Source organism: Corvus kubaryi, unplaced genomic scaffold (genome assembly GCF_017639235.1).
Source record: "Corvus kubaryi isolate FWS band 111438036 unplaced genomic scaffold, C.kubaryi_AGA036_p1.0 37249, whole genome shotgun sequence".
NCBI lineage: Eukaryota > Metazoa > Chordata > Aves > Passeriformes > Corvidae > Corvus > Corvus kubaryi.
This window is the reverse complement of record NW_024581072.1, coordinates 3,331,850-3,358,139: the sequence shown is the minus strand read 5'-3', so window position 1 is coordinate 3,358,139 and position 26,290 is coordinate 3,331,850. Positions and strand designations below refer to the sequence as shown.

Below are 26,290 nucleotides of genomic sequence, written 5' to 3'. Positions count from 1 at the left end.
CAAATACAAACTATAATCAAAAGCAAAGCATGAGTGCTAAAAATACATGTGTCCCTTTTATTCAGACAGGCTACAGTGGTCTCAGTGTCTTCATGAGATTTTCTTATGGAAGTGCACAGGTTGCTTCTTCACTGACATAATTTTCACAACATGAATCGGCAATGTCTGTACTTTTTACATTCTATTTCTTATATTTTCCCCAAACAAGCTAAAGGTAAACATCTAACTGTATTCCTTAATCATTCACAAAGTAAGTCCAACAACTTAGAGGCTTGGAAAACAAAACAAAAAAACCACCATCTTCATAACTGTAAAGCCCATCTTCAGCTATTTGTGCTGCATTATTTCCCAGCTTAGGCATCATCTTCATGAAATTTCTTGCTACTCAAAGGTTAAGAATCCTGATCAGTTCTATAAGTTATATTTCACCTTCACTGATAAAAATTGACCACTGATGGAAGATGCAAGGAAATACGGTGAAAGGCAGAAACAACATGTGGTCATAATTTCAGACACAGAAGCCATTTGTGCAAGAAAGGATAAAATCAGAAATGCCATGTCACCTGGCCAGTTTGATACCCTGAGGTGAACTGAGTTTTGAAGATTGAGAAATTGATTCACACCAAAGGGTCCAAGGCTCAAGCAGGAATGGCATAACCTTTAGCAAATGCTAAGTTTTATTGCTTACATGCACAGTTACAACATGCAGTACACTGTTTTACAGTGAGCAAGTGGTGGTTCAAGATACGGTGCCACATGCTGCAGTGGTCCCAAAGCTGTTCAGCCATTCATTAGGGGCAGGACAGACCATGTAACTGGTCTCACACTGTACCATTCCCATCTAACGAGTAAGAATACAGATACACAAGAAAAACTCACTGCAAACTTTTAGTGTTTGACACCACCCTCTATTTCTCTTTTTTTTTTTTTTTTTTTGTCTTCTACTATGGAAAAAGTAAGAGGAAATGTTAGTTTTACTCTTAACATTGAAATGCTCCGTTTGAAGGTACTATCTTTACTGTAAATTTGAGTCATTACCGTGTGTTTTGAAGGTCAAAACTTCCTCCAGTGCCTCTTGTTAACTGCAGTGCTTCTAGATAAATATTTTTGTAAACAAAGCTATATGACAAATAGCTGAATTTAGTAAGCAATTAGAGCTGAAGCATTGTCTTGCAGTTCAAGACCTGGAAAATACAATGGTTTTGTACATACTACGCTTGTGGTAACCTTGTGTTACCAAAACCAGTGTGACAAATGGACATATGCAGTATTACAGCAGTATCTGGAATGCAGCTCTGATGCAAATTAATGCTGAATATTCCAAACATTTAAGAGAATCAAAGTTCAAAGATCACCTATAATATACATGTGCATAAGGTACTAGTTTCTTCATTACAGGATAAAAAATGAAATAGCAATTCTAGTATATCTGGCGGCTCCACATCTACCTGTAGACCAATCCATGCTTTTCTCGAGCAAAAGTTTAAAGTTACCTGTGCCAGATTGTATTGCATGCTAAACAAATAAGACAAGTCCTAGTCAAGCGAACAAAGACACTAATCCAAAGTCTATTCAAAATAATTAATTTTTCTTTTCTCCATTAGGGGAGATATGACTGAACTTTCATCAGACAGCATTTTTCTGAGCAAGCATCCATAAAAGCAAGGATACAATCAGAGTTTTTACTTACCAGAATGTCCTTCAGCAACAGATTCTGAGGTAAAAAGAAATAGTTTTTCTTTATTTGACATGTTTTGATATCTTTAGCAGGCCTGCAAGTGAGAAGGAACCAAAGCAACTGGACTACAGAAGAAGCACAGGCAGAAGGTGAAGTGGAAAGGTTAATGTCTTAATGCAAACAGCTGACGTCACTGCTCCTCCCTGTTTGTTCCCCAAAGGTTCAATAGGTAAGACTGATCTGTGTGGCTTTTACAGTGCACTGCTACAGAGACTTCTCTCCTAATACTTCAGTGTGGGTAACCTCCTAAACTGTGCAGAACTGTATCGTTACGTGAAAGGTGAACATAGCTAATTCAGAGTTCAGTGCTCTTGCAGACTTCCCTGAGCCTCCACTCTTACTCTTTATTCTAAGTGCAAACTAAAGAGCATTTCAAGATAGTAACGCAGAACACAGATTTTATTTGAATCTGTAAGGGTAAATGATGTTTTCAACTAGGCATAATATCCATACTTTTTACTCAGCTGCAGTAGTGAACTGTGCAGAAATCTCTCTTTATGTGAGAACAAATGTTCATAACAGCTCCAGGTGGAAGAAATGTGCTCTTCTTCCACAATACTATGGCTAAGTCAGGACCTGTAGAGCAACAAAGCAGCATGCTCTGTAGAAGCAGGGATGAAGGCAGTAGCTTTACTACAAGTTACCTTGAATTCTGAAACTGAAAGCTATACCCTAGCTCAATAAATTTTTGATTCGTTAATGATCAGGCTCTCACAATTAATTTTAAAGACCCCTTCTCTCATACTTTTTGTCTCGATTGAGAGACACTAGTAGGAAACAGATAGACTCAAGTATCCAAACTAAGCAAAGAAGCGCTTCCCATTTGGAAGCACTATTTCCCTTTGGCTTTTTTCAGAACACAGGGCAACAACACACCAGAGCACCTGAATACAGCAGTGTCAAAAAGCTACCTAGGAGTAACAACAGTTGTGTCTGGTCTTAAAAACCCTTGTCCTTCTGAGCAGCTCTACACTGCTGCTATACATCATGTTGAGCTCAGCTTCTCTAAATAATTCATCATTTCTGAAAATGTTGCTCCATAACCTAAGCGTATTAAACAGCAGCAAGAGTGGTACTGAAATGCAGGTACAACTTCACTGACAACAGAAGGCTTTACAGCTGGCCATCACGAGTAAACCACATTCCTTACCAGGCCACCAGCAAACATCTCATAAGAGATGTGTTTTCATTCTGAAGTCTTCAATGCTAGGAAGAGACACGACTTCACTTCAGGAGACTTCCCAGTAGTGAGGTATATGAGATAATAAAATCAGTAGTGAAGGCAAAGCACTTAAACAAATGAGACAAAGCCAACCATCAAAAATATAAAGCAAAATTATATGTCAGCTGCAATGACGGGAGAAGGCACAGCCTAGCTGTGGCCATGCAAGTGATAGCTAGTGTGCTGCGAGAGGCCAGTCACTAACAGTGAAAACCACCCCTCTGGAAAGCAATATGTGAAGAGGTGAGTTAGTTGAAGGAAAAAGACCATCTGTACCCTTTTTGGTTTTGTCTTGCCTGTTGTTTTTTTTTTAAATCCTACAAACAAAAGTTTTCAGCACATAACACCAAAAAATACCAGTTCTCCAGAGAACAATTATTGCTTAAGTGTTTGTGGGGAACACCATTAAAGAAAAGACTTTAAACCAAATTCACAATTATCAGAAATGCCCTGTGAAATCCATTAGCTCGTCTATTTAATTGCCTTACTTTAGTTTAAGAATTTATTATGATACAATAGTGTCTTGGTTTTGAAAGACAGGTGTCTGCTAAGGAAGGCAGAAGCCTCCCTTGAAGTGGCAGATATAACCCCTTTCCCTCTGAGTTATTATAATTTTGAAATCAAGGGCCTTTAGGCAAAGATGTGGGAAATAGGAAAATAGGAATAACAGTTCTTTACTATATATATATACACATATATATATATTACATATATATACATACATATATTACTATATATATATATATATATGTACATAACCAGTCAAACAAAACAGCAATAACCATGGCAGTAACAGCAATCACAAACCCAGTGCCAGCCTTCTCGGCTGTCGGGCCCTTTCCCCTCGGGTGCAGTTCCGCTCGCAGCCGGCAGGGGCGCTGGCGGCTCCCGGTGAGCAGGGCAGGTGCGATGGTTCCCCCGCGGCTGCAGGGGGCGCTCCGGAGCGAGCTCGGGGAGCACGCGGCACCGGTGCCCTGGGATCCCGGGGAGGGATGGAACAAAGGCTTCACAAACCCCTGGGCAGCTGATCCCGGGCTCTCAGGAACAGCAGGCTGGAACGGCAGGCTGGAACGGCAGGCACAAACACAAATCCCGGGTGGCAGACGAGATGTATCCAAAGGGGGAACCCCCCGGAGGCCCAGGCAGGCAGGGCGAGCAGGGCTACAGCGTAGCGAAAGCTCGAAGCAGCAGCGGGGCAGGGCGGCCACAGCCCGGTCTCCAGCAGGGCAGGGAAAGCGGCTTTTGGGATCCCGGCGTTGTTTCCAGCAAAAAGAAAAACGGCCGAAAAAAGGAACCAGCAGCTCCTTTCTCTCCAGCTTCTCTCTCCGGACGCTGAGAGCGAACTGAACCCACACCCAGGTGAAACAAAAGAGTGGCCAGGCCCTTTTGTCTTCTCTTAAACACCCAGCAATTTATCGTCTTAGTAACAGAATGGGGGAAAATTCCTTTAACAGAAAAAAACCTAGATCTCTTAAAACCCCAACAACTAGAAAATTAAACTAGCCATACAGAGATTTGTATGTATTTGCCTGGAAATATTTCAATTCTGTGTAATAAATACACTTTGAGCTCAAGTTACATCTTCTGTAAAACACTTCATACAACACATGGGACAACATTCAAATGAATAATTTCAGTCTCCTCCATCAGGAATTCATTTTATACTGCATTCTAAAATACTTGTGCTTTACATTGTTCCACGTGAAAAGGTGATGGAATAGCAGATCCTGAAGGATATCTCTATCCAAATGGATGACAAGAAGATGATCAGGAGTAGTCAGCATGGATTCACTAAAGGAAAATCATGCTTGACCAACCTGATTGCCTCCTACAATGGGACAACTACTTGGATGGATGAGAGCAGTGGATATTGTCTACCGTGACTTCAACAAGGGTTTCAACACTATCTCTCATGATGTGCCCATAAATGGAAGCTGGATGAATGGATGGTAAAGTGGATGGAGACCTGGCTGAATGGCAGATCCCAGAGGTTTTGTAATCGGTGGCACAGGGTCTAGTTGCAGGCCTGTCACAAGGTTCAATACTGGGCCCAATGTTGCTTAACTTGTTCACCAATGACTTGGATGAAGGGACAGAGGCCTCCTCAGCAAGTTCACTGATGACACAAAGATGGGAGGAGTGGCCAATGCCCCAGAGGGCTGTGCAGCCCTTCAGAAGGACCTCGACAAGCTGGAGGAATCGGTAGAGAGGAACTGTCTGAAGGTCAACAAAAGACAGTGCAGGGTCCTGCACCTGGGGAGGAATAACCCCAGGCCCCAGCACAGGCTGGGGGCTGACCTGCTGGAAAGCAGCTCTGGGGAGAAGGACCTGGGGGTCCTGGTGGACAACATGCTGTCCATGAGCCAGCAGTGTGTCCATGTGGCTGAGAATGCCTGGGGTGCAGTAGGAAGAGCATTGCCTGCAGGTTGAGGGGGGTGATCCTGACCCTCTACTCAGCCCTGGTGAGGTACATCTGGAGTGCTGTGTCCATTTCTGGGCTCCTCAGTAGACGAGACACATAGAGCTCCTGGATTGGGTTGAGCGCAAGATGACAAAGATGATGAGAGGCCTGGAGCATCTCTCTTATAAGGAAAGGTTGAGGGAGCTGAGTCTCTTCAGCCTGGAAAAGTGAAGATTGACAGAGGATCTTACCATTGCATAGAAATATCTGAAGGGAGGATGTCAGAGGATGGATCCAGGCTCTTCTTGGTGTTTAGCAATAGGACAAGATGCAATGGGCAGAAACTGATGTGCAGGAAGTTCCACTTGAACATGAGCAAGAACTCCTTTACCGTGCAGGTGACTGTGCACTGGAACAGGTTTTCCAGAGAGGTTGCGGAGTCTCCTTCTCTGGAGGTATTAATAAGCCATATGGACACAGTTCTAAGCAACATACTGTAGGGGACTCTGCTGGAGCAGAGAGGTTGGACTAGGTATCCTCCAGTGACCCCTTCTAACCTTACCTATTCTGTGATTGTATCTCATACAACATTCTCATTCAACAGATACTCCTTAGTAGGGTATACTCCAATTCCAACCTTAAACGTAAAAGGAAAAAAAAAATACATGCAAAAGAAAAGTCAATCTTTCTGAGTACACTGTTAAGAATATAGAATATGGCAGAAGATAAACCCCCTGGTTTTTCAGCTGGTCCTGGGAGATCAGAGGGGCTGGGTGCTTCAGGCGCTGGACGCCCAGCGTCACCACGGTTCAGGGACACCTATCCCATTGTTTCCCAGAGCAGCGTTCCCCTGCCTCCCAGGGCCACCGGGCGGCTCCCGCCCCTCTGAGGGCGAGGGGAAGCGCCGCCCCCGCCGCCGCTGAGCGCAGCGGGGCCATGTCGGCTCCGCGAGTTGCGGCGCCGGAGCGCGGCCTGGGGCTGGGGCCGGAGCCGGGCAGCAGCACGCAGACATCGCACCGGCTGCTGGCCTACAGTGACGCGCTGCTCTCCATCATCGCTACCGTGATGGTGAGCGCCCGGCGGCGGGAGGGAGAGAGGGAGGGAGAAGCCTGGGGCAGCCGCGACTGGTCCTGGGTTTCCGGGTAGCGCCCGTGCCTGTCCGGCCCGCCCCGCGCTCCCGCGGGGCCGCGACCGCCCGTGCCGCCCGGCTCCGCTGTCGCGACATGTCGGCGACTGTCCCGGGGCGGTGTCGGCAGTGCCGGCCGTGCCGGGCCGGGCCGGGCCGGGCCACGGCTCAAGACCGGCTGTGACTTGCAGAGCGTAGCTCCTGGCTACGCCATCCGCGGGCACCTGAGGGTTGTGTGGTTTTAGGGAAGTGCTCAACAAGGAAAAGAACGTCATGTGCTAATAAACATTTTGTTATTTCAGATTTTGCCGGTGGCTCACACAAAAATACATCCTGACCAGGTATCACGTGGCTTTTGTTGTTTCTTGAGTCCTCGCAAGTAGATGTGACAGCCTCGTTCAGCACGCCTGCTTCATTTCAAGTAACAGGCTTTAAAAAGCAGAAACCATTAAGGAACATTAAACCTAACAGAAATTTTGCATAGGGCAAGGAACTGGTGAACTTTGAGTGTAAAACTTGAAGATGAATATTTATGTTATCTGCACATGTTTTGACATAAAGCCAGAATGAGCTATATGTTATAGGCCATAGATTATATGTAGTTACTTTTCTATGAAGAATGAATTGCCCATCTGACCAAAACATCTTTCAGAAAGCATCTGGTCTTCTTGGTAATAAACCATCACTTAGTGAAGCCACTTCTATACCACAATATGAATGCTAGTTTTAAAGTTAGGTTCATAATAAATGTAATTTGAATGAGCAGAGATTGAAAAAGAAGACTGTAGGAAATAAATTAATACTGAAAATACCCAGGAATTTTAGGAAACATTAATAATTTGAGAATGTTTACAGATGGGTTTTTTTAATCATGATTTGTTTTTCTACTCTCAAACAGACCTAAGTCTTAATTCAAGGAGCTCAGATAAGATCTGTAACACAGCAAATATACTACATGAGTCTGTTTAAGCCATTCTGGTGGTAAAATGTGCAAAATTCGGTGAGGTTAAGCCCTCTCCTTTCTCCTTGTTAACAATCATTACACAAAAACCTGTGTGCGGCTTCTAGTGCAGAAGTCAGTGCTGTGAAAGTAAAAGGGGCGTGTTGTGTCCAGTTCTCTGAAACGCATTATTAAAGTAACGGTGATGAGAGATGAATCACAAGGTGAACAGAGCATTGGGAAGCCCTTTTACAGATTGAAGAGATGTGTTGGCATATCACATGCCATATTTCAGCCTACTTAACAAGTTCCTAATAAACTGGTTTCTCTGCAATGTACTAAAGAGATTGTTGAATGGGAACTGCATTCTTGGGAGACATTTTCAAAAAATAGATTACATTACTGTACATCTCTTTTGCAGACGTTGGTAATGATTTTGTAATATAACATTTAAATTTTGTTTCCTTGGGTGTCACTTTCTGTTTCAGAAATTAGGTGAAAGTGTTCAGCAACTTCTTCTAGCAAAAATTGCAGTCTACTTGATGACCTTTTTAATAGTCACAGTGGCATGGGCAGCTCATGTAAGGTAGGATCACAGTGTTTAAATCTAAAGTTAAAAGTTAGAAAGTGCAGGAGATAACCATGTCTCTGATACATTTCTGTCTTGCTGCCAGACTTGTGAAATGTCTTTTGTTGAATAATATTAGAAAATCATTGTAAAGAAATGTTACTCTTACCAGTGAATAGCTCACTGCCATGGTGATACAGAGAAACACAAGAATTATATAGCTTTTAGAGTTACTTTTCATTTTACTTCAAAGTCTAGATGGAATTAGACTTCTAATTATGCTGAAAAAGCAGGAATTTGTAACTTACATACTCCACAACAAAGGAACTGATATAGTACCAGCTGGGCAAAACTCATCTCTCTGTCCTCAGAAGTACTTGTCACAAAATCAATTGTAATGTTGCAGATTCTGAATTTTGTAGAGCTGTGGACATCCCCACCTGCCATGTCTTGGTGGTTAAAAAGAAATTGGCATGTAGGTATCATACTGGAACCAGGGCAGTTTTTGTTTGAATTTTGAAGTTTACAATATTTTGAAGATACTCTGCTGTTCAAATAGAAACAAGGTTCTTGATAAATGCTTCATGAGTGACTTGATTGTATCTCACTTTTCATATTTTTCTAAGAAATTACTTTTGTACTTGAGCTACATGAGTTTTGGTAGCACCTGGAGCACTTGTATTAATTCCGGAGCAAAGGAAATTGGGTTCCCCTACACTATGAGAAATGTACAATTCATATGTAGTGTTGTAAAATATATTTTGTGAGTTGGCTTGTTCATAATAACCTTACCTTGCCTTGCCTTGCCAGGTTGTTTCAGGTGATAGAGCATATAGATGATGTCCTGGCTCTTCTAAATCTGGTAAGTCATGTCAGACAGGCTGGATGTTTAACCTAGCAGATACAGGTCACTTTTTCTTAAGTGTGTCTGTGAATATCCAAAAGTTTCTACTTTAAATAGCGTAACTCTGTCATATTTCCAAGTCAGGAAAATACAAAGATCTTTAGTTCCAATCAGTTATGACTGATTCATAAGTCGCTTGCGTTTAACTTAAAAATGTTTTACTGTAAGCCAATAGAAGCTCTGCAGCAGGTTAGTCTGAAGTTCATCTGAGGGAACTGAGTATTTTGCTATGTTTTTTAAAACTCTGTTCTCTGAAAGTATGCAACCACACAGTTAATTTAATTTTGTTACTCATGGAGCACTGTTGGAGCTCCATGAGATAACATTAGAGGAAATTCTTTTAAAAGAATATCCTAAGACATCTAATTCTTACCTAATGTAGCTTTCAAAGCAATGCATTTCTTTACGCTTTTGTTTGTTTGGTTGGGTTTTTTTAATTTTGCTTTTTTAGATATGAAGTCTTTGGGATCACATATTAATGTTCTTGACAAATCAGAAACACCTATTTAGAAGGTGTGGTACATTTAGCATTGCTACTTTAGAGAGAAGTCTCTTAAAAACAATAGCAAAACTTTTACCTGCGGTATTGGTAAAAAACTGCAATGTTTTCTAAAATAAGCGTGTACAATTCGGATAGAGAACATGGAAGATGTGTACAAAACTAGCCATTTGTTTTAGTCAAAACTCAGTAACTTCAGAAATGTGGGTGGTTTTCATTATGCAGCGCAAGCATTTGATCTCTTTGTAAAATACAAAGCAAGCAATACCCTCATTGAAGATGTGTCCAGAAAATACATAGTGTTTCAATATGCTTTTTTTCTATTTTAGGCTTGTATGATGATCATAACCTTCTTGCCATATACAGTAAGTAATTTTCTAAAATCTGTCATACGTTTAAATTAAAGTGTTTGTTTCTTTATTTATTTGGAAAGACTTTACCAAAGTATTCAGAAACCCAGGAAAATGTTGTTATAGTGTAAACCCTGAATCCATTATCATAGTCAAGTGTTTCTTCTTTAAAATTCATTAACCTATTTTATAACCTTCAAATATTGCATGTTTTAGACCTGGCAGAAAATGGGCAGAAAATTTGTTCCATTTTCCATGACTGGAACAAAAATTACAGTCATGGGAAGTCACAGTATCATAGAATCATAGAACAGTTTGGATTGGGAGGGGCCATTAAAGGTCATGTAGTCCAACCCCTGCAAAGATCAGGAACATCTTCAACTAGATGAGGTTGCTCAAAGCCCCATCCAACCTCACCTTGTCTGTCTCCAGGGACTGGGCAACCTGTGCCAATGTTTCACCACCCTCATGGTAAAAAAATTCCCATGATTTCTTTTAAAAAAGCAACCAAGTTATCTGATGAGAATTTTGGCAAGATAAATAAAACTGTGTTTCAAACTCCTCCGTATATGGCAGGACATTTTCCTTTTGTAATTTAGACCAAGTTTGTGGTATCACTTCTGACTTGCTCCGCAAGGTTGATTCTGGCAGCTGATAGTTCATGTTTAAAATCTGCACAATTTTTGGTCAGATGACCTCAAAGGAATATTTGCTGAATATATATTAACTGAATGCTATATTAACAGAACAAAACAGTTGCTTAAAATGCATCTTGACTGTTGTATGTGTAAGACAGGCACCTGTTTCTCTATGGATATATATGTCCTACATTTAGTCTGCAAAAAATAAGGCTGTGGTCAGTAAAATGATCTTTAGCAGCAAGAGAACATACTTTTCATTTTGTCTTGAAGCTGAAATAATTTTTGGAAAGCTGTCAATGTTACTTTACTACTACACTCTGCTTTTCTTTTTTTTTTATCCTCCCCTAAAGAAGCTGCAGAAATTAATACAACAGGGAGCCATGGAGATAGACAAAATAAAAGATTCAAAAAGGTATCCTAATATCAAGAATTTTCACAGCTATGACATGTCCAAAGCCAGTTAAACTTTACGCTCGGGTACAAGCCAGTCTGTAATTACTATGCAGGCACAGTGCCAGAGTGGTTAAGGTTTAGCACTATCAATGTCAGAGCAAAACCATCTCTCCAGATGCTTTTGGTTGGGATATTAGTTGGTAGAAATTGCATTTAATGGAATTATGGTGAAATACAAATTATTACTTAGATATATGAGTTTCACTATTGAATGAAGAGTGCTTCTGTTTGTTTACTGCTATTCCTACATCACTTCTTAATTAAATATTTGATCTTGTTGCATTTTTTTCCAGTTTTCCTTAATGGCCTCCTTTCCAGGGGTACCTTTTGGCATCTTCCTGTTCAGTGTCTGTGCTGTTGTCATTGGCCTTATACAGGTATTGGAGCTATCCATTTACATTTTCACTTTTAAATAGACTTTCTTGTGTAGAACTGAAATTAAGTTTCTTAGTGAGGGGCATAAATTGCTAAATGTGTTGTTTGTATAGCATTCTTCTTCAATGTTGTGCCCGTTATGATAATACAGTGCCGGTATGTAAGATGAAAGTTCAGTCATGTGAAGCTGTTTCATGCTGATCTCAAAGTTCACAGAATTCCTTTCCCACTCGTTGTAGAAATGCCGTGGGGAAAGAACAGTTGAGTTTTCCTGCCGAGGTATTTCTGAGCTGTGCAGCAGTGGGTGAGGGAACACAGACTTTCAGCCTCAAGTCCAGCAGCACTCTTCCTCCTGGTGCAGTGCTTTGTCACTTTCAGTTCCTTATTACAGCGATTTTCATTCCTCTTCATCAAGGATCAAAGGTCATGACAGGCTCTGCAGAGGAGATTAAAGTCTTGACATGCAGCATGTTGTCAAATCTCAGAGTTTCTAGGACCAGCCTTTGATATGGAAGTGAAGAATAAGTTTGGAAGTGTTTTGGAATTTGTTGATTTATAGTTCTATGTCTTATATTTGAAATGCTGCATATACTTATATGTAATAATTTCAGTAATGCTCTTTTCCTTGCAGGCTGTGATAGTAGCATATGGATTCTATCACCCACACTTACTGAATCAACAGATACAGGAGTCCGAAAATCAGGATTTCTATAAACGTCATATCTTAAAGATTATTCTAAGAGGACCAGTTTTATGCTTTTTAGCAGCCATCTTTTCTTTTTTCTTTATTCCTTTGGTAAGTTCTCCCAGTTAACTGAAAACTTTGATGCAGCAGTTTGTATTAGTTGTCTTTAGGACTGTGTATGAAAATAATGATGTCTGCATTACTTATGCAGACTTTCTCAGTTGCCCGTTCTGTGGTGTTGTAATCATGACTGCTATTTTGCATTGAATGTTTTTAATCACATGTATCAACCTGTAACTTGATCCATGAATTTGTATCATTTAAAAATAATATTCTGCTACAATATTACTTGCTATGCCTGCTTTTTTCGTTTTAGTAAAGTCTTCTCAATTCTACCTTAGTATCTTACGCATCAGAAGTAGTTGAGATAATATGGAAAGTGCACGAAATAAACACCACATTGCACAAACTGAAGAGAAGTGAATGCAATTGCTGCACTAACTCAGGGTGTAAGAGCAAATAGAGTAAGGAGACCCGGTTAGACAACCTGCATCTCAAAACAAGTAGTTTTGGCTACGGCCTGCTTTTACACAGCCTTTTTCTCTTCCATCTTTAATTAAGGTCAATGAGGTGCTCCTCCTTATTAATAGCTTTAAATCTTTTTTGGAACCCCTATTTGGAACTGAAAGCTAGTTTTTTGACTGTATCCTGAGCTTCCATTCCTCATGTTCTTTAGGAAAAGATGGATTTAACTGAATTTTGAGGAAGATTCCACAGGAATTAGCAGTATTTAAAAAAATCCCCAAATTTGTGAGAAATCAGGTTGCTGTTGATGAAAGGAGCATTTAGGAGTCCAAAGGTGAAAAAATCTAGTTTTATCTGAAAGTATGTTTTCTTCTTCCTCACTCTGTTCACTGTAATTTGGTTGTTTGTTTTAATATTAACAACAGTGAAATTAGTCTCCAAGTTGCTCCTGTGTGTGCTTAGACCTGTACAAAGCCTGTGAACCACTTAGGACCCACCAATGTGTTTTTGTGACACAAACAGTAGATTCTTAGGATATCATTAATTGGAAGGACCCATAAGGATCATTTGGGATAATTCTTTAGCTTCTAAAGCAGTTATTCCTACACTTTTTGTTAGCAGAATTGTTTTGTAATGTTTGTTTTAGCTTTCTTTATTACTGGTACTAAATTAGGTAGGAAAAAGCAGTGCTTGGTTCCACATGCAGTATTCAGGAGGTGCATGTGCATTTCAGCTGAGCTGTTTTTTCTTTTTGAAAGTCAAGATTTGTTTTTCTCAATGTCACTAGATCTAAGATTGACAGTTATTTTCATACTAAAGTTGGAAGGTAATTTGTATTTTGATAACTATATTTAAACTGTTCATCTTCTCCAACAGTCTTACGTACTTCTTGGACTCGTAATTGTTTTTCCGCATCTCACTCGATTAATTACATGGTGTAAAACCAAAGTTCTTGGTGAGTAACAAAACTCCTAGGCATATGTTCAGATTAGGTTGTCAACATGTTATGCATACAGCCCAGAATGAAGTAATTTTAGTTCTGCTTTCATTTTCAGTCTCAGAACATAGTGATTTTAGGGTTTGTTGATGTGCTTCTAAACAGTGTCTCCCTTGCTCCGTGGTTTTCCATCATTATGATGTGATTTGTGCAAGGCACAACACATTTAAAGATCATTTCCCTGTGCGAAACCTTCCTGGTTTGTCCTGATAATGCAAGTGCATGCAGACACACAGAGCTATATGGATGATGGCTGCAGGCCATCTATCCCTTTTCCCTCCTGAAGAGAGAGCATGGAGATGGAAGAACATAAGGAAGCAAGCTCTGTGCCATTATCACTTCTCTGCAATGCTGAATAGTCACACATTTTCAAACCAGCAAGCGCTGCAGCTGTAAATCAAACTTCGTCACAATAGTTAACTGTTCAGGGTATTACGTCTCAGTAATCTAACTGCTGTGGTCTAAAGAGGTGCCTTAACACATGTCTTAAGTTAGCCTAAATCCATGATTCCTTCCCTCACGTGCTTTCTGCCCTCCTTGTGTCAGGACTAACAATTGCACAACCATACCAACAACCTGAACTGCGCTTAAATCCTGCTGAGAAAGAGGTTGCCTTTGCCAAAATAAAAGGAGAAGGGGATATCATGTAACCTACTTGGCCAAAAGGTGCAGTGTCCCTCTGAGAGGGACCACAAAACCACTGAACAGATAATGTCTTTGGAACTGACACTCCTGAGCTGGGTCAGAAGAATAACACCTTTGTGCTTCTGGTGCTGCTGTTCAGATTAGTACAAGTCTGTCTGTCTACAGTGCAAACGGGAGCATACTCTTGACTCCCTCATGTGGTAGCAATAGTAGGGAGGCAGAAATGCTCTGAAAGGATGAAGCCAGAGAGTTCTCAGAGCCTGAGAATAAGCACATACAAATATTGAGTGTGCTTATTGCAATGGGGCCACTGTGGTTTGTGGTCATGTCATGTCTGTACCTCTCACCCTGTCAGATGGCTGATTTACTGCTTTATTTAGTTTCTTGTCGTTACACCTGCTTTGCGTTCCTGTGGAACCTTAACCTTTTTCTTTGTCCAGTCTATACACACGAAGCAGTGTATTTTGGCTAGCTAGGCAGTTCTGAGTTCAGTCTTAAGAGATGTATTTGACATTTACTATAAAAGCTACACCTTTTGACAAAAGGCTTGTGTTATTTTAAATCAGGTCATTTGATATCCCAGTTCAGCCTCACACTCAAGACAGGTTTTTTTCTGCCATGTAGTGTAAGTTCTCTGAGCTGGCATAGAGGCCCTACAGCTGTTAGGGCTTTCTGAGGCACAGCATCTGATTTGTTTTGTTCAATTACAGCTTTGAATCATTATTCACGTGGTGATAATGGTTTGCCATATGGTTTAAAGGACAGGGATTTTTTTTTGTTCCTGAAGCACTTTCCTTGAAAGAAACATAAACTTCAGGAAGAGGCACATAGGCCAAAAAAGTGGAGTGACTGACATTTGTGGATGACAGGCATCCTTTTTTCTAAAGAAAATATTTGGCAATGGGGAAAAAGGGGGGGTCACAGTAGGTTGTTGAACTACCTTGTTTTATACTTCTTCTCATTATCAAGCCTCTGGATTTGTTACCAGGTCAGAGAAGTGAAGAGGAGGAACATCATAGCATGGAAACCTTCAGTTTTTACCTCAGTGAGCCTCTGAGTAAGGAACGGGTAGAAGCATTCAGTGATGGAGTCTATGCCATTGTAGCAACCCTGCTCATTTTGGATATATGGTAAGGCTTTGTGCTGATTTTTACAATTTGTCTTGTTAAATATAGTAACTTTTGTCTGTATGTAATATTTGAGGAAATAAAATTAATCAAACATTGTCTTTAACTTCTAAAATCTGCAGTGGTTACTTTAAAGTATGATTTTCTGGAACGACACAGAGCACAAACCAAAGATGGTTCTAACACTCACGTTACAGTAGTAATGATCATCAGTGTGTGTAATACATGTTGGGATCTAGAGTCTTGAAGAACAAAACTTTTTAGCTTAGTTTTCAGATGAAAGGCTTTTATCAATAAAAGCTGTTTAGTCACTGTGACAATTAACCCAAAGGAATGCCAACTTACATTCAGATTTCCTTTTCTATAGAATTTCTTTGCAGAGGTGTTATTTAAAATACTAAGTTATAAATTAGAAAACTATGGAGTGGATGCTTGTTGTTCACTACTTCCTCAAAGTAAAGCAGTTCAGTGTTCCTCCAGTAATTTTTCTCTCCACAGTGAAGACAATGTTCCTGATCCCAGAGAAGTTGAGGAGAAGTTCCACAGCAGTCTTCTTGAAGCTTTAAGTGAATATGGGCCAAACTACCTTGCTTACTTTGGCTCATTTGTCACAATTGGTCTCCTGTGGTTTGTCCATCACTCACTTTTCCTTTATGTAACAAAAGCTACCCGCTTAATGGGACTGCTTAACATACTTTCATTGGCTTTCATTGGTGGGCTTCCACTAGCTTACCAGCTGACCAGTGAATTCGCAGAAAAGTCTCATAATGAAATAGAAGCCATTCAGGTCAGCTGCGTTATCACTTTCTTTGCCAGCATATTTCAGTTTGCCATATGGACTACAGCCCTTCTCAATGAAGAGGAAACTTTGCATGCCTTTGCAAGATATGGTGGCAAGGAGCATGCCTTCATGTTTGCCAAGCTGGCTCTCTACCCTTGCGTAAGCCTTGGGGCCTTCTTTCTAACTTGCTTGTTAAGTGAATTTAGCACAGCAATTTTCCATCTTATGCAGATTGTAATACCATTTGCTTTTCTTGCCTTGCGCATCTTTGTTAGAATTTCTTTAACTGCCATAAAGTCTGTGATGTCTCTCTCCAGACGGAAGGTTGTATTGTTAGAAGAAGAGGAGGCATGTTTGTCTCCAAATGAAACACTGTCCTAAATTTCCGCACAGTGCATGTGAAGTTACAAGAGCAACTTCATTTCCTCTGACTCGCATTATATTCATGTGTGGATTATATTGATGTAAACCAAAGCCTGTATTGGCCATAACTGAGGCATATTTATGTTTTAGCTCAAGACCCTTTCTCCAAAATCTGCTATTGAAAATATTGGGTAAACAGGGGATACAAAGAAAAGCATGTTCCCTCTCGTTTAGGGTTACCCTATAGGAAAAAATGCTGCTTGACATGTAACCGCAGTGATGATTGATTAAGAAGTGCACAGATGCCCAGCAAAATGGCAGCCAAACACAGACATAGAAGCTACTTGTGCTTCTATGCAAGAGAATGTGAGGCATGGAAGACATGGAGACTGCTGGATTTCCGGATGGCGCATCATAGTAGAACATATGCGCATACAAGTTGCTGGTTTCCTTTCCTTTGTTTTTTCTTAATTTTTTTTTCAATCGTTGCACTGTCTGTTCTGCATAGTTACAAAAAGGGGATAGCAGCTGGAAATCTACCTGTGTTTGAGTGGTTCTGTGTGTGAGTTTAGATGGGAGTTGCAATTGTGATAGCAGTCTTCCAAGCTACCTGAACACAAGTTTTTTTAGCATATCTATTCTAAAAAACGATATATGTAACAAATGAGGATTCACGTGGCTTTGCATTCAAGTTTCAACTAGCTTTGATAATTTCTGAGGGAAAAGAGCTCTGTGACTAGAGATGAGGGTTTTTTCTGTTCTGCAGCAGCTGCTCATCTGAAATGTTTGAATTTCTAAGGCTTTTTGTGTCTGTCAATGTAACATCCTTCTGTTATTCAGAAGGCATGGTGTCATATTCAGGCAGAGTATGAGACTGCCATGTGTAAGAGTTCCACATCAGGTAAGGGAGTTCAGCTTTCTCCTGAGTTGTGCATAACTAAGGGATCCCACAGATTTCTGAGTCTCAGAAAGCCAGCAGAAGAAACTAACCCCGTAGAAGTTCCTGTCCATGATACGTTGAAGTTGTTTTTTTACACTTAGCTGCAGCTGGATAAGTTTTGTGCTTATCAAGTCATCTAACCTCTGGCTGTCCTAGAAGCCATTATATTTCCTTCTGGCGGAGCAGTTAATTTGTATCTTGAATTGTCTTAGTGCCTGATAACTTTAATGCCATAATTAAAGGCATTTGGGGGATTTTGTTGTTCATCATAAAAAAAAAAATACTGTTGCAAAGTATGCCTGAAGAACGTATAGGTGAAAACAAATTCAAATATCTTGTTTCAGTTGACATCAGTCTTGAAAGCACTTGTGCTTTTGTTTTGAAGCACCTTGATACCGATATCTAATTGTGACTATTACATACTTCTTGTGAAGAGTATGTTCAGCTATTCAAGGGGATTTATACCTAGTTGTGGTTAAATGACTTGTGTTGTGTATAACGTTTTTTTCTGATACTTAATAAAAGCACTTTTGGTTCTGTATGGTTTTGTTTCTAATGTGCAGCAGGCACATAGTAAGTAGTGAATATATGTATTTGTAATAAATTGCAATCAGTGAAAAAACAAAACTTTTAAGTCATTTATTTCTTCTCTGTAGGTGAACCCTAAGTCCGATGTCTGTAATTAAAATTGTTAGATGGGTGTTTTCCTTCAAAATCAGCAAGGTCCCTTCCAACCTCAGCAGTTTTGTGATTTTTTTATAAAACACCAAAATGCTTTTCATGTGATGTAAAGAAATGTTGATTCTACTTCTTTTGGTATCTGAAGAAAATGAAACCCAAAATCTGAATCTGACCAAGGAGTTTCATTTCAGTGTTTACAAGGATGCTTTGTATAAAGCAGCGCATAAATACTACAAGGCACTGTATTGGCTCAATAATGCATTTTTCCTTTTTGATTTTTGTTTTGGTTTGGGGTTTTTTGTTGGGTTTTTTTGTTGTTGTTGTTGTTTACCTTACTTATAAATAAGTAATTTATTCTCAGAACCTAAACCTGAGGACAAACCATTCGAGACTTTGTATAAACAGAGCTCATCCGGCATAATTTTAAAGTTCTTGAGAAACAAACTGCATTAATTTGAATTGTGTCATTCTCAAGTTAGAAAGATCATTCCTAAATGTAACTGTAACTAGCTGTTCTTTATAGAATTACTAATGACCACAGGATTTTGTATCTATGAAAATTAAAGTGAAATACAATGATTATTACAATCCCAGAATCACAGAATGGATGTCGTTGGAAGGGGCCTCTGAAAACCATGTAGTCCAACCCTCCAGTTTAAAGTAGGATTGGCTAGACTGGTTGCAGAGGTGTGTGTCCAGTCCGACTGAGCATCTGCACAGAGACACCATAACCACTCAATAGTTTATAGCATGATGGAATCAAGGTTGGAAGAGACCTTTAAAATCATCCAGTCCAACCATCCACCCAGCACTGCCACTGTAACCCCTAACCCACTAACCCACCTCACCTGCACCAGATCCACGTGCCTCTTGAACACCTCCAGGGATGGGGACTCCACCACCTCCCTGGCCAACCTATGCCAATACCTGACCACTCTGACAGTGAAAATTTTTTCCAGTGTCTGTTTTCAAAGGGCTCAACCCGTTCTAATGTTCAATTACCCTTATGAGGGGGGAGAAAAAAGGAAGAAGAAGAAGTGGGGGTTTTTCTTCCATTTAAAAGGAATTTCCTGCATTTCAGTCTGTGTCTGTTTATCACTGATAAACATCGATGAGGTCCCCTCGATCCTTCTCACAGGCTGCACAGTCGCAGCTCCCTCAGCCCCTCCTTGCGGCAGAGCCGCTGCAGTGCCTGCGCCGCCGGAGCTCTTTGAGCGCTGGACTCGCCCGCACTCGGGAAGCAGAGGACAGCGCAGGCATTCGGCTTCCCGGTCACGGCTGCTCCCCGCCCCTTCCTGCCGCCGCGCTCAGTTCCGGCCGCCGCCGCCGCCGCCAGGATGATCCCTCCGGTGCAGGTCTCCCCGCTCATCAAGGTGAGGGCGGTGCGGGGATCACCCGGACTGTCCCGCGTGTCCCGGGGCGTGGGGAGGGCTGGCGGGGCCGGCGGCCTCGGCGGGCCGGGGCGGGGGGCGGCGGGGGCCGGCGGGGGCCGGCTGTGCCTGTGGGCTGAGTGAAGGGCGCGTCCTTGTCTCTGCTTCCCGCAGTTCACCCGGTACTCGGCGCTTCTCGTGGGGATGATCTACGGCAAGAAGAGATACGGTGAGTGTGGCGTCCCGGGCGGCCGCTCCCCGTTCCCCCGCGCCCGCCGCGCAAGGGCACCTTGAAATGGTCCGGCCGCCATTTGCCTCCCCCGGCCCGGCCGCGGCCCTGCCAGGACGGACCTGCTGGTGTGAAGCCACAGATCCGTGTGAAATGTGCCTTTGTGCCAGCAGAACTGGCTTTTCCTCCTTTTTGGGCGAGCCTGCAGGCGCGGAGCTTTCCATCGGGGGTTCGGGAAGTTGTGTTTTAAAGGGATTGTGTTGATGGCAGACTACCTGAAGCCGATTGCTGAAGAAGAGAGAAGAATAGAGGCGGAGGAGAAAAAGAAACGTGAAGAACTGGAGCGGATTGCAAAAGAGCTTGCAGAAGGTAGTTCCTCGGTGTAGGTTATTCATCCCACGCTGCCTTGCAGGTGTTTGGCTGCAGGACTGCTGTTCCACCGCAGTGCTCTTAGGAGTAATTGAGGCCTGTGGCTAATCCCTGGAGGCAGTGGTTAGGGCCGTGTGAGGAGTAAATAGTGCTGCTGTTTAATGATGCTTGCATTTTGAAAAGGTCATCAGAGCAAGAGTTAACGTTTTTGCGACAGTCAGGACTTGTTAAATGGCTGAATTTCCACTGCAAAAAGAAACTGCCAGGAGCTGCTGGTTATTCTGTGAGGAATAACTGAATCCATGTATTAACTGTAGCACGATGTCCCTTATTCATCTGGATGTATGAGCCCTTTTCTCCGTGCAGTGTAGAAACCTCAAAAATATGACTGTCTAGGCTATAAGCCATAGGGAACTGCATGTAATTGCAACTTGAGGCTTTTAAGTGGTGTATTGTTAGAGGTCAGCTTCATTTTTTGTATCTCTCACATTAAGAGGGTGTCCTGTAGGGCATTACTTGGCGATTAATACTGCTGCTTTTGTTTTCATTCCTTTCCATCTGTTGTATTCTTGCTGCAGCATTGTTTCCCTTGTCTTTGGGATTATTTCTTGTGTTCCCTGTACAGTTCTAACAGAACTCTGCTGCTGTACAGAGGAATGTGTTCTCTGGTTTTGTTTCACCTAGGGTTTTTAGGTAGAGTTAAACCTAAGAAGAATTTTAAGAAAATTGAATAATAAGCTGTTCTTGGTGCAGATACACACTCAGTAACTCTTCCCATGGGAAGGAGTGACATTGGCATCGTCCTAAACAAAACTAGTGTTGAACAAAACATTAAAGTTAAATTAACTACACATACAGAAAATCAAATATGATGTGTATCACTCATTAGAGATAAAGCTGTTTTGCCATCTTAAACATATGATCTCCATTGGTCATGGACTAAATAAATGGATCTTTTAGATGTCCTCTAGTTAGATGAAACTTCCTGTGTTTTTGGAGGTAGAGGCTGTGCTGTAATGTTGCCAGGGCACTTAGAAAGGAAATTTTCTTTATTATTTCTTTAGAGTGCTTAATCTGTTTTAAAGTGGCAGTGTGACAGGTCTGTTGTTCCCAACAATGGTTTTGGTGTGCGTTTTTCAGAAAAGCTGTTCTTAAACTCTCACTATGTGCAGAGCAGTTGCTGAAGATTGTTCCTTAAAGATGAACATACCTGCAGTGGTAGCTTTTTCTGGGCTTATTTGACTTGTCAGTTCTGAAAACTCCTTTTACTAGGGAGTAAACTTAAAAGTTTGCCTTTATCCCAAAGCTATGAATTACAATTCTGTTGAATAAACAAAGTGAGAATTATAAATACTAGCTAGAAAAAAAATACATAAAGATAACCTTTGGTTCCACTAGTGCTTTGCATATTTTAGTTCTTCATGGGAGTGGTTAATATTCCTAACCATGTTTTTGTTTCCTTCCCTTTTAGCAAGTGAAGATTCCATACTGAAATAAACAACAGATTTCATCTGAATTTCGCACATAGAAATACATGGCTAGGCTCTGAGCTGTCCTGTGGTTTCTGAACTCTGTGTGATATTCTATCAATAAAGTATTTACTACACTTCAGTTGGTATTTTTTGAGTGAATTGCACAGAACAGCAGCAAAAATGCTTAGAGAATGTGACAGGAGCCATCTGTCACAATCTTGTATTCCCCCAGCAGTAGCCAGTCACAACACCCATTAGCCACAGGTAGTGATTGTGATCAGAAAATAGATACAATTTGATATATATGGGCAGATGGGGGAGGCTGGTGAGGCATTGACTGCCTGAATGTGTAACTTTAATGACTTGGCTGGGGAGTTTCATAGAATCAGAATGTTAAGGGTTGGAAGGGACCTTCAGGAGCATCTAATTTCAACATCCTCCTGCCATGGCCACACCTCTCAATAGATCAGGTTGCTCAAGACCTTATCCAACCTGGCTTTGATCAGTGCCAGGGTTGGGGCATCCGCAGCCTCCCTGGGCAACCTGTTCCAGTGTCTCATCACCTTCGCAGGAAAGAATTTCTTCCCAATATTTAACGCAAATTTCTCTTCTTTCAGTTTGTACCCATTACTCCTTGTCCTATCACTACACTTACTGACAGAGTCCCTCTCCAGCTTCCCTGTAGGACCCTTCAGATACTGCAAGGTTGCTAGGGGGTCTCCACACAGTCTTCTCCAGGCTGAACAGACCCAGCTTCCTCAGTTTGTCTTCATAGTGAAGGTGCTCCAGTCCTCTTACCAGCATTGTGCCCTCCTCTGGACTTGCTCCAACAGTTCCATGTCCTTATGCTGGGACCCCAGAGCTGGATGCAGTGTTCCAGGGGCGGCCTCACCAGAGCAGAGCAGAGGGGCAGAATCCCCTCCCGTGCCCTGCTGCCCACACTGCTTTGGATGCAGCCCAGGATCCCATTGCCTTTCTGGGCTGTGAGTGCACCTGGCTGGGTCTTGCTGGGTTTTTCATCCACCACCACCCCCAAGTCCTTCTCCTCAGGGCTGCTGTCAATCACTTGTCCACCCAGCCTGTAGCTGTGTCAGGTGTTGCCACAACCCAGGTGCAGGACCTTGCACTTGGCCTTGCTGAACTTCATGGGGTTTGCACAGCCCCACCTCTCCAGCCTGTCCAGGTCCCTGTGGATGACATCCCTTCCCTCCAGCGTGTCGACTGCCCCACACAGCTTGGTGTTGGTGGCAAACTTGCTGAGGCTGCCATTGATCCCACTGTCCATGTCACTGACAAAAGTGTTGAACAGTATCAGCCCCAGTACTGTCCCTTGAGAGTCAGTGACCATCTGTCACTGGTCTGCATGTTGATCACAATTCTGCCTTTCTGACATCTTTTTTTCAGCTTTGCTATCACAGTGGATTATTGCTCAATTCTTGCATGTGACAGGGCAGTCAGATTTGATTCTGGCTTGTCAAACTGTGCTGTGATCTGAGGAATTGGTGCTGACCCAATAGTCAGATATTCTGAACACTACAGATGGACAGATGTTGTTCCTCAAACTAAGTACAGCCAAATAGTAGTCTGTCTCTTTCATAGGGAGTGACCATTTATGCATCCTGATTATGCAGGAGAGGTCTGCCACACTTTCCATACTGTCTTCAAATACTGGCTCCAGGCAAGAAAGCTGTCCTGGTAATACCTCTTAGACTGGGAAGAATTCCTATGTGGGCTGGGAAAGGTACCATGTATCTCTTTACAGCCATCCCATGGGGACCAAATTAGTTCTCTGCCACCCCATTTTGGCCAGACAGTAGATGATTATCGGGTTCAAGTCAAAAAAAGGCCAAGAAAAGGAAGGAAGCAATGAAAAAATTTCTTTCCTGTCAAAGGGTATGAGAGGGAAGACCCCTCATGTTTGTTCCATATTCTGGAAAACACTACATTCACGTTTTCTTCTGCTGGAACTACATTTGTGTGACTCCTGAGTACTCTGCTGCTTCTTGAGACAGAGTTGAATGGTTTTCTACTGAATCTACTGGAAGTTTTTTCTAATCCTATAGTTTTGTGGAAGGAGTAGAGGAAGAGGTACAGAGAAAAAAGATCTTCCTCTTGCAAGTTTTATGATAGATGATGCAAACCACACTCAGCCCAGACAACAATAAAATCTTGGATCTAGTTGTCTCTGGGCTTTCATGGAGATTTCCTTATACAGGATCTGGAGATGCTGATAGGACAGAGCCCCTTTACTGGGCAGCAAGACATGCAACCCATCTGCCTGAAGGGTGGAGCCGAGATCCATACCCACACTGTAGTGCTCAATACTATCTCTTTGTCTGAAGAACTGATTGAAGGTTGAGTTGTTCCTGTCCTGCCTGCCTGGGAGGAGAGGAGCACTTCCCAGCCTTAGCCTGAGTCAGACTGTGGCTGACTGGGAAAAGACAGTAAGCATTTTGCTCAAATTCACAAGAGGTGGCTGAGGACCACATTCTCCGTTCTCCCTGGAAGTTTATCCTTTCCTCTCTGCTAGAACTGCCATCCTCACAGCTCTGCCAGCAGCAGAGGCCTTGTACATGCTCCCACATGTCTGACCATGCCAGGTCAGGTATGTCCACTCACAACCCAGCAGCAGTCTAGGCTCCAGCAGAAGGAATGGCTGAAGGGCATACACATGCTCTTTTTCAGTAGCAAAGAGGTCCTGTCTTGTGTCAGCTTGTCCTACCCCTTCCACCAGGGACATTAGATGATGGCCAAGATGCAGGACTAAAAGTCCCTTCACAGTTTCTCACTCAAGCAAGCCTCTTCTCCTGCATGGAGAGAAGATATACACTTCACCCCTGAGCATCTCTATGAGAAACCTCTCCTGCCAGTCTCACAGAGATTTTAATTTTCCTACCCCCTAACAGCCACCTTCATAAACAAGAATGGAGGTCTGTATGCATTACCTGCTTCAGTGAGGCACTTACAAAACAGATCCCCTCTTGTCTCCTACTGGACTTGAGAGCTGCATCAAGCCAGAGGTGAAAACAGTTAACTGGAGGGTAGGCAAATATGACATAAGCAGATTTAAATTATCTACAGCCCTCAACAGACTTTTCCCAAAATTGTGTTGCAATGACATACATTTTTTTCAGACCTGGTGTTATGACCGCCCTTTGAGGTAGGCTAACTGAGGTTCTTGTTAATAGATCCCTTGGGTAGATTAGAGTGAAACAACACTGAATGACTGGTATGTATATGAGGCAGGTTTATTTTAAAACAATTTGGTTGCAGTGGAAAGGAGGTATGTAGCTGTTTTGGTTCTTTTCTATTAAAAATATATATAAAAATATCCCAAGGGAAATACATAAGGAAAAGAAAGAAGCAGAAGGAAAGGACAAGTGTAGATAGTGGAGAGGAAGGATCCAGTGACAAGACTTGATCATTTCAATTTTGGTGTCCATGGTCATCACTCTGATGGTTGCAGTTTTGACCCATTGTGGATGGAGGCCCACACAACAAAGAGTTTGATGAGTTGTTATGTGTTCAAGCCTATGTGGGAGCAGCCTGATACTGCCCCTGGAGAGGGGTTTTACACTGTCTGATGCAACACTGTGGAAATGAGTCAGGGTGGTTCTTCAGGGGTCTTTGATGGCTTATGTTGCCTTCTAATGGCACAAGAGCTGTTTGGCCCTGCTTCTTGTGACTGCATAGTTTTGCCAGTTGTGCCTTATCAGAAAAGAGGAATAACCTCAGGCCTATGTGTGAACACCCCCGTATCTCCGCTGGAGGGGGAGTTTTACATTGTTAGATGTGGTTGTGCCTCACCAGAAGGAAGGAGATTGGCATGATAAAAAGCATTACCCTACCTCTGCAGGATCTGCTTCTTATCTGCCTTTTTCACTATCTGATGTGAAAACACTTTGTTTAAGACATCAGTCCCAGGTAATCATGGCAAGTGGCACAACCAGCCCACCCAAGCAAAGTTCGGTCCATCACGCCTGGGAAAACAGTGGACAAATCTGTCTCTTGGCCCTTTCTTTCTCCATGTCTAATATATCCAGGCAGTCAGCTCCCCGTTGCAAAGGGAGACCACTGCAGGAGGAACTATGCCAAGTTTCACCTGCATCTAACTGGCCAATACCTCCAGTGAGAAACATTCACTGCTCCCATGGAAAGGGTCCACCCTTGAGAAACAGCCTCCTGCACTGGTATTCCACTCTGAGTGTCCATGGACACCCCTCTGCATGCATGCATTCATGGTCCCCTTTGGAAATACCTGGCAGCATGGCCACCCTGAGGCTTTGAGGACAAGCTGTGCACCCAAGTGCATGTGGGCAGACAGGGCACAGCCACCCACAGCTCACAGGGTGTGCTGGGCAGGCACCCCATGCTCCTTGTGTGAGCAGCCCTGCTGGAGCACCCTGCAGTGCTCTGAGTGCTTCACATCGGGCACAGGGAGCAGGAGGGTTAGCCTCCAGGTTTTATTTCCCAGAAAACATTTGAGAACAGGAGGAGCTTTTCTCAGCATTTAAGTGTACAGTGTCTTGTGGTGATCTTCAAAAGCCCACTGCTTACCGCTCCACTGTGCAATAAACTTGTGGCATTTTTTCCACTTAAAAACGGAAGAACAAACTTATTTGACTTCTTCTGCTGTATGATAAAAGCTTTCCACATGGTCCTCTGCTCTTGTGAGACCCCACTTGGAGTACTGTGAGCAGTTCCAGTGCCCCCAACATAATAAGGACATGGAACTGTAGGAGCAAGTCCAGAGGAGGCGATGATCTTGATAAGAGAACTGGAGCACCTCCCCTAGACAGGCTGAGAAAGCTGGGGCTGTTCAGCCTGGAGAAGAGAAGGCTGTTGGAGACCCCCTAGCAACCTTGCAGTATCTGAAGGGTCCTACAGGG

At 42.4% G+C, this 26,290-nt stretch overlaps 2 protein-coding genes across 2 annotated transcripts; both read left to right on the top strand.

The window, feature by feature from the left end:
• Positions 1–6,257: 6,257 nt before the first annotated feature.
• Positions 6,258–17,902, top strand: TMEM175 (transmembrane protein 175). The gene is made up of 10 exons (XM_042023481.1): positions 6,258–6,429; positions 6,790–6,828; positions 7,916–8,013; positions 8,806–8,857; positions 9,728–9,763; positions 11,136–11,219; positions 11,849–12,013; positions 13,304–13,382; positions 15,058–15,199; positions 15,695–17,902. Exons 1-10 carry the CDS (start codon positions 6,298–6,300, stop codon positions 16,356–16,358), a joined length of 1,491 nt encoding a protein of 496 aa, XP_041879415.1. The 5' UTR covers positions 6,258–6,297; the 3' UTR covers positions 16,359–17,902.
• Positions 17,903–19,155: 1,253 nt separating this feature from the next.
• On the top strand, positions 19,156–21,540 carry ATP5ME (ATP synthase membrane subunit e). The gene is made up of 4 exons (XM_042023482.1): positions 19,156–19,334; positions 19,506–19,560; positions 19,831–19,929; positions 21,401–21,540. Exons 1-4 carry the CDS (start codon positions 19,299–19,301, stop codon positions 21,424–21,426), a joined length of 216 nt encoding a protein of 71 aa, XP_041879416.1. The 5' UTR covers positions 19,156–19,298; the 3' UTR covers positions 21,427–21,540.
• Positions 21,541–26,290: the final 4,750 nt, after the last annotated feature.